The sequence below is a fragment of the Mytilus edulis genome, chromosome 1 (assembly GCF_963676685.1).
Source record: "Mytilus edulis chromosome 1, xbMytEdul2.2, whole genome shotgun sequence".
NCBI classification, from domain to species: domain Eukaryota; kingdom Metazoa; phylum Mollusca; class Bivalvia; order Mytilida; family Mytilidae; genus Mytilus; species Mytilus edulis.
In genome coordinates, this window is record NC_092344.1 from 34,862,769 (window position 1) to 34,871,652 (window position 8,884).

The 8,884-nt window shown below is 34.3% G+C and overlaps 1 protein-coding gene across 1 annotated transcript; it reads right to left on the reverse strand.

Annotated features, from left to right (window-relative positions):
* Positions 1–1,224: 1,224 nt before the first annotated feature.
* LOC139481776 (uncharacterized) lies at positions 1,225–6,255 on the reverse strand. Its single transcript, XM_071265278.1, has 6 exons — positions 5,472–6,255; positions 4,716–4,840; positions 3,973–4,154; positions 3,573–3,696; positions 2,295–2,511; positions 1,225–1,913 (listed from the first exon to the last, which is right to left on the reverse strand). The coding sequence occupies exons 1-6, from the start codon at positions 6,169–6,171 to the stop codon at positions 1,447–1,449; spliced, it is 1,815 nt and encodes a 604-aa protein (XP_071121379.1). The 5' UTR covers positions 6,172–6,255; the 3' UTR covers positions 1,225–1,446.
* Positions 6,256–8,884: the final 2,629 nt, after the last annotated feature.

Below are 8,884 nucleotides of genomic sequence, written 5' to 3' on the forward strand. Positions count from 1 at the left end.
TGCCTAGTGGTATGTAAGGTCATTGATCCACAAGGAGTTTGTCAGGAACTGACCAATTAAACTGGTCTGCCATGCCATCTACTAGTATGTGTAGCGATAAGTGAACACAACAGGGGTCCAGTTTACTGACCAAGGTGTACATATTACCCATGACCTGTTTTATGATGGTGCACAGTCATTTTTAAAATATCTTGCACTCCTGACTATTGTGGCTTTTCTGACCAAGAAGACTAAAAAGGTTTGACTTGACAATCCCTCAAATGTTTAAAAGGCAAATTTCTTCTTTTAGAGAACCACTGAATGGAATGAAACCAAATATAGCATGAATGTTTCTTATGAGATACTGACCAAGTGTTGCAACTTTGTAGCCAATCCATCATCCAAGATGGCCGCCAGTGTGGGACTTAGTTTAACAAAGGACCCTATGGGAAATACATACAAATGTCTTCTTTGAGAGAACCACTAAATTGAATGAAACCAAACATAGCACGAATGTTTCATATGAGATGCTGACCAAGTGTTGTTACTTTGTAGCTGATCCTTCTTCCAAGATGGTGCCAGCTGGGGACTTAGTTTAACATAGGACCTTATTGGAAATACATACAAATGTCTTCTTTTAAAGAACCACTGAATGGAATGAAACCAAATATAGCATGAATGTTTCTTATGAGTGTTGTTATTTTGTAGCTGATCCATCATCCAAGGTGGCCACCAGTGGGGGACTTAGTTTAACACAAGACCCTAAGGGAAATACATACAAATGTTTTCTTTCAGAAAACCACTGCATGGAATTAAACCAAACATAGCATGAATGTTCATTATGATGTGGTTACCAAATGTTGTTACTTTGTAGCTGATCCATCATCCAAGATGGCAGCCAGTGGGGGACTTAGTTTAACATAGGACCCTATGAGAAATACATGTATACAAATGTCTTCTTTTAGAGAAACACAGAATGGAATGCAATATTAAACCAAATTTGGCCTCAATAATTATTTAAGTATCTGTTATGAATTTTTTTTATATGATTTCAAAAACCCAAGTAGATTCAGGTGAGCGACACAGGCTCTTGAGAGTCTTTAGTTCTAAATACATTACATAATTTTGGGTTTAATATTCTTAATACCAATGCATGAATAGCAGTATTATAAAATTACAATTATTTATGTTCTATGGCATTGTTTGTATAGGGACAATCTTTGTAAAGGGAAGAGAAAGAATAAGTAAGGTTTTTATAACATTTTATTACAAATAGTATTTAACAAAATATACACACAATAATAGTACAAACATAAATAAGTCTTTAGTTAATGTGATAAAAGCCTCTTTGTGTCAGACCTGTGGTGGCTTTTAGTTTTATCATCTGATATTAACTATAGGGTCATACCCATACATATAAAGCACTGAGAGATGCATTGTTTTACACTTGGTGTCAGCAATCACAATTTATTTCCTTTTACCAAAATTAAATGTTCCTGGATTGGCTGCTCCGCCACCACCAGCACCTGCAGCACCGGCGCCAGTTCCAAAGCTTAAGAATGGATTTCCACCACCTCCTGTATTAGTTGGTGGTTGTGGCTGTGGTTGTGGTTGTGGTAATGGCTGAGCTGCATTATTATTGGCTGGTTGATTGAATCCTGTATTAGCTGGTTGGTTGAAACCTGTATTTGCTGGTTGATTGAAACCTGTATTGGCTGGTTGGTTGAATCCATTATTGGCTGGTTGATTGAATCCTGTGTTAGCTGGTTGGTTAAATCCTGTGTTAGCTGGTTGGTTAAAACCATTGTTGGCTGGTTGATTAAAACCAGTATTTGTTGGTTGGTTGAATCCTGTATTGGCTGGTTGATTGAAACCATTATTTGTTGGTTGGTTAACAGTATTGGTGTTAGATCCAAATGTTAGTCCATTATTTCCTAAAACAAAATCAAAGTTTAATTTAAAAAGCTTTTCGCAAATATTCAAAATGGTTTCAAGGTAGAATTTTGAACTATTGTTTTTCTTAATTTGATGAATATACAACAAATTACAATTCTATTATATTTTCAAATCAACCAAACAATAGTCACTCTACTTTAAATAATATATTTATCTTATGAGGGAAACAATATTGTATGAAAACTTAACAAATAATTTGATTGTTAAAATTCGACTAAGTAAAAATTTCAAAGTGCAAAAAAGTGGTGTCTTTACAACTTTGCTAGAATTATAAAGATATTATAAAGATATTTAAAAAAAAATGTGTTTTCAGTTAACAAAAGCTTTTGTCCAAATAAGTCTACAGCTATTGAACCTACCTTGAGCTGGTTGAACTTGTGTTGGAGCTGTGTTGGTATTACTAGGTACAAACACACCACCAGACAAAGCTGCTAGATCTTGTTCAGAGTAAGGTTTGGCCCAGTTAGAATTACTAGCTCTCCCAACAGTACAACAAGCCAATGGTGTTCTAGCATTACCATTCATCTGACTAGCGCTGTTGGTTCCTGTTCCTTCATCGTCACGTTCAAGTTTGATCTGTTAAATAATGGAAATGCTTATAGTTTAGATGTCAGTTTGAAAACTTTTAGTTTTATGTAACCGGAGAATACTAACATACTAACGTTAGTATAGAAAGTCCCTGCGGAGAACAAGTAAAAGCAAAATTACATAACACACAGGAAAAGTTTTGAATATGACAAAACGTAATATTTGATCCATACTTTTTTGTGTGAGTGACTGTAAACATCTCTTACTGCGAAATTCAAATAATCATAATGTATCATTCAAATTAATCATTTGGTTGTTCTTTCTTTTATTACAGACATATTAAACATATGTAAATACATATCAACATTTATTTTCTCTCTAAAAACGTATGCACAAAACGAAACTTATGGATATACGTGTTAAAGCATAGAGCTCAACTGAACCACTTGTGTTTGATTAATAGTAAAGGGTCAAGAGACTAAAAACGTGTTAAAGCATAGAGCTCAACTGAACCACTTGTGTTTGATTAATAGTAAAGGGTCAAGAGACTAAAAACGTGTTAAAGCATAGAGCTCAACTGAACCACTTGTGTTTGATTAATAGTAAAGGGTCAAGAGACTAAAAACGTGTTAAAGCATAGAGCTCAACTGAACCACTTGTGTTTGATTAATAGTAAAGGGTCAAGAGACTAAAAACGTGTTAAAGCATAGAGCTCAACTGAACCACTTGTGTTTGATTAATAGTAAAGGGTCAAAGACTAAAAACGTGTTAAAGCATAGAGCTCAACTGAACCACTTGTGTTTGATTAATAGTAAAGGGTCAAAGACTAAAAATGTGTTAAAGCATAGAGCTCAACTGAACCACTTGTGTTTGATTAATAGTAAAGGGTTAGGAGACTGAAACATTAAATTGTCTCCAAAACTATTGTTGATGTTTCCAGTTCTAGATGACACTTACAGAGCAACTAACGTAACTGAGCTCTATCAATTATACAAAATTGTATTAACTACAAACTACTTCCTTAGATATTAAATTGTAATGATTGCTTTAACCGATTGTGTTTTAATTGAGAAGTAATAAATTATTTAGTTTCAAAATGAAGCACTTACAACTAGTGATCTTCCAATGACACTGTTCCTACCAGCCAATGAGATGACACTGTCTCTGAACTGTGTGGAGGATACACCTTCTTTGGACTGGAGCATATTTCCTAAATCACCAACATGTCTCAAACTATCAAATAAAAAGATTAATAGTTTAAACATTTTAAAGTAACTCGAGATTTCACATACAAATTGTAAGTGGGTATGGATTTGATTAATGTTATTTATTTTTTGTGAGGAATTGTTTTGTGATTTGTTCCACATTAAATTATAGTATTCCAGGATCTAAGTACCTAAAAATTATTCTTTTAAAACTATTGATCGGCTTATTTTCAAATATATATTGCCTCGTATCTAATGGTATCTTTAATTTGTTTTTAATTTTCATATTATTTGTAAAACTTACAATGCAAAACTGTTTCTGCCACCATGTCTTGTTTGTGTTGGGTTATAATGTGGTCCTACCCTGGAACAGCTATCACCATTGTCTCCATACTCGTGAATGTGTACTCCTCTCTGTGTGTCGACTGGAGACCGGGGTAGACCAACAACTTGTATTCTGATATCTACTGCTGGATTTCCATATAACTGAAAATATGCATCTCAATTTTATTACACTGTTAATTTTGTGCAAAAAGGGTTCAAAACGAACTTGTTATAATGAATTTTATTTTAATCTTTGGGACTTATGTTGAATTAATTTTGTAAATAAAGTATTAAAATCATTGTAATCGTATCCTAAAAATTTAAATAATTGACATAAAAAAATATCGGAGATATATACAATTGATCTATTGGAAAGCCAAAGGATGAGCTATTCCGTCTCGTCGGAGTTCATGTTTCATAATTGTCGAGACCATGATAATCAAAATCAATTCCAAACTACATCGTATTTTACTGACAGGTTTCTTTGATATCGCATTTTCAAGCTTTTATTTCTCGTTTAAACTGGATATGACGGAGGTAATCGGCAGTTTGGTTAATGCTTCAAAACTCTGATATTTATCAAAACCACTTTCTATTTCCGAAATTTACTCTTAAGGAGAGTTATTCATATGCAAAATTTAAATGTTTAAGTATTATCATCATAGAGGTAAACGGCAAAAAAATATAACGAAATATGATGAATTATTGTTGCTTAATACTTACAAATTGTCTGAAATCTGCTCTTCCTTTGATGTTGCTGATGGAACTGTTGAAATAACAGGTGGCGTATCTGTAATTGTTTGGATTCTGTGATAAATTCATGAAAAATTGTCTTCCCGCACCTGGTTCTGTGAATTGAAATGAAAAAAATACATTTATATTTTGTAGAATGGAATTCAAATATACGAATTTTATTTGAAAAATACATGTCTCCGTAGAATTGCATAATGGGATTTGGACGGGTTATATCCTATTTTGTCTGGCTCACTTAAACGGCTTGTTATATGGAGATGTCAGACCAGCGATTGGTCAAAACTGGATACCTATTTTATTACTGTTTGTATTATCAACATCTACAGTATTCACCCAGATCCGCGAAACACAACAGAAATAGTGCAGATTTATTGATATAATGCAACTGCTACAATTGTAATTTAGGGAGTTCTTTGAGGAAGCCCCCTCTTTCCCATATTTTGGAATTTTCCCGCAATGCTATAGTAAAATATTCAAAAGGCGATACTAATTTTACTAGGTTGACCAATTGTTACATTTAATGTTAAATTTCATTTTACATATATGTTTAAAATGTAAAGTATTGTAGACCGTGCTCCATTGTTTAAGAAGCTTTCGTGAAATTCTGCTATTTTGACCACAAAATATACTTGTTATGAAAAATTAAAATGGATTTTAAACAGACAAAATAAGCAAGATGCGTTTATAAACAAGGTTCGGATGAATGATAGTAGCAATAGAACTTACGTTGCCCCGGTGCAGTGGGTTGTCCAGGTACTCCAGGTTGTCCATTTGCGCCAAATGTTCCATCATTGCCTCCTAAAAAGTTACCAACTCCGCCAAATGGGTTTCCAAAACCCCCAACATTTTGAAACTGCCCGGCTGCCGGCTGCTGTCCAGGAAATTGTCCTCCGCCTGCTTGTCCTGGAAACTGTGCAGCGCCTGCTTGACCTGGAAATTGTCCAGCACCAGGTTGGCCTTGAAACTGTCCACCAGCTCCCTGTCCTGCAAATTGTCCAGCTCCAGCTTGTCCTGCAAACTGTCCAGCACCTGCTTGTCCTTGAAACTGTCCTGCTCCAGCTTGCGGAAATTGTGCACCCGCACCCTGTTGAAATTGACCTGCGCCTGCTTGCGGAAATTGACCTCCGCCTGCTTGTGGGAATTGGGCTGCAGCCCCTTGTTGGAATTGGCCTGCGCCTGCTTGTGGAAATTGTTGTGCAGCTCCCTGTTGAAATTGCGCTCCACCACCTGCTTGTGGAAATTGTTGTGCAGCTCCCTGTTGAAACTGTGCTCCACCGCCTGCTTGTGGAAATTGATTGGCACCAGCTCCTTGTTGAAACTGTCCGGCGCCTGCCTGTGGAAACTGTTGGCCTTGTCCAAAGTTCTGTCCTTGCGCTATAGTTAATCCAATACTTAACGCGAACACAAATATAATTTTCATTTTCATTTTTGTTGTTTGTTAGTTCATTAAATTATTTTTTACACTACTATATGTCCGAGCTTCTACTTAAATATACTTGAAACGTCAATAAGTTCTGAAAGTGAATTCTTAATTGACGTGAATGACTCGATTTTCGTCCAACCAAATGACGCGATTTCCAGTCTACCTACCAATGAAATGGCTCAGATTTAGTGCTATCAATCAAAAAGTGTCATGTTTAGGAAGTAAACAAGGGTGAACAATATCCTGACGAAACGTAACTTCCCGTACTACTAATACGGGTAGAAAATGACATTCACGCGAAAGGCAGATGGTGATCTATCGTCATGATTCATTGAGAATACTTCCAAAACATACAACAGTTCAAACGTCATTGCATGCATTATCAAAAATAAAATAAGAAAATTTGAATCCTAGAAAAGTTGAAAACAAGTCATATATATCTTTCTTATTCCAAACAGTTATTTATTTTAATATTTAGCGGGACATTTTATTTATTTTGTCTTATTTTGCTATTGTTTTTTTTTTTTTTTGCCAACTGTTCTATGGATTTGAATTCGTGCTGTAAATTTATTATAACCAAGAATATATATATATAAATATAAATATCCCTACAACTAAATTGCATTATAAGTCATGTATGTTCTATTTTTTTATTTCTTTTATTTATCTGTTACAATTTCGTCAGCTGTAAACGTTTATACACAAAACAATGTAGTTTGGAATATATGTTCCTGTATAAACTAAGATAAGTTTTATATAATTGTTGTATTTCATATTTTGTTAATTGGAAAACATACTTATAAATATAGCATTCATAATTATAAACAAAATTAGTTCACAGATAAGGTCCGTGTTCACAATATTTCCCCTGGCTATACATGTTCATTTCATATTATGGTCGTTGCATAAATGACAAACAAACAAACAAGTTTGTCGGGTAATAATTTGATAGCGTGAAAAAAACACATTTCCGTGTTTTACTGATCAAAGTCGTGTTACCCTGTATTATATAAAATTGTATCATAATGTAAACGTTGATTATAAATCCACTGCAAGGATATCGTCTGACGGACCTGTTATTAGTACTTTACTCTAAACTTCTTTTTCCATAAATTTGTTATTGAATCAGTCATTTCAGGTTATTCACAATTGAAGGTACAACAATCGCATTGCAATGTACGAAAAAAAACGACTGTTGATTACTTAAAACCGAGTTAAACAAAAATCACAATAAAAATAAAGAGAAAAATGTAGGAAAAAAAGATAATAATCAGCAGAAGCATTATTTTTTTTTCTTTCTTTCTTTGTTCCGAGTGTTGCCAATTAATGTTTTGTTACAAATCAGACGATTGGAATCTGTTGAATACTTGTTTCACTGGCAATACTTTCAAATCTCTTACTTAATTCTAAATCTCATTATTTTACATGCAAAATTTCAAAAATCTGGTAACATTTATCAAATTGTTCAACAGCAATAATTATTGTGTATAAAATAGATGGTACATACTTTGCAAATTGAAACATTAAAGCACAATTAAAGGAGACACGGAGACACAAAGGAGACAAATACGGAAAGATTAAAACGCATTTATTTACAATAATGGTGCCTGTAGAAATTGCCCAAGAGATGATTTCAACTTTATCATTTAAATCCTATGGTTAAATATCTTCATTGTAAGCAGTGGCGGATCCAGAAGGGGGGGGGGGGGGGTCCGGGGGTTGGAACCCCCCCTTTTTTTTGGCCGATCAATGCATTTGAATGGGAGCATATAGTTGGAACCCCCCCCCCCCCCCCCCTTTTACTCTGGGTTGGGAACCCCCCTTTTTAAAATGGCTGGATCCGCGCCTGGTAAGCAACAACTCTTTAGAAAGGAAATCGAAATAAACAATGGTATAAGACCTGGAATATCGTTTCTTCGGGAAATACAAACTCAGAATGCTGGTGTTTTATAGGTTTTGCTGAATATGTATATTTTTAACACGAACAAACAGTCAGCCTGAAATAATATTTAATACGGGAAGTAGCCCTGGTCTGACTACAAATAGTATTTTTGAAGTAATTGTTTACTTATACAAACGAACACATTTACAAAAACAACACTTTTGGAGAAGAGAAATATACTTAAACCATTTTATGTAAAAGTTATTTGTCAATGGTTTTTCATAAACATGTAGAAACAATGTTCTCCATATAGTACACCTTTTTAAGATTACCACAAAAGCAGGAGTCATTTTTAAAGATAGATGAAGATATATAAGGATATTTTATCTTAAGTCGCCACAAAGGTGGTATAACCTAATACAAATACTTCCCTTAACAAGCCAACAAACAATATGTTTTCATGACATACATCCAAAACAGAACATAAATATTGATAAAGAGGAATACATGCTATCATTACACAAGTATATATAAAATGTAAACAATGGTTGCTACTCTAGAGGTATGTCAAATGTCGTCTCACTTGATGTTATCTGCAGTTATTTTTGTTTATATATATTTCTTATATTTGCTGTAAATAGATATAAGAAGATGTGGTATGAGTGCAAATAAAACAACTCTCCATCCAAGTCACAATTTATAAAAGTAAACCATTATAGGTCAAAGTAAGGTCTTCAACACGGAGCCTTAGCTCACACCGAACAGCAAGATATAAAGGGCTCGAAAAAATACTAGTGTAAAACCATTCAAACGAGAAAACCAACGGTCTAATCT

Coding starts and splice junctions, on each gene's coding strand:
- LOC139481776 (XM_071265278.1), bottom strand. CDS start 6,171: ATGAAAATGAAAATTATATTTGTGTTCGCGTTAAGTATTGGATTAACT. Junction 3,697..3,972: donor GGCAGAAACAGTTTTGCATT/GTAAGTTTTACA, acceptor TTTATTTGATAG/TTTGAGACATGTTGGTGATT. Junction 2,512..3,572: donor TCATTGGAAGATCACTAGTT/GTAAGTGCTTCA, acceptor ATTATTTAACAG/ATCAAACTTGAACGTGACGA.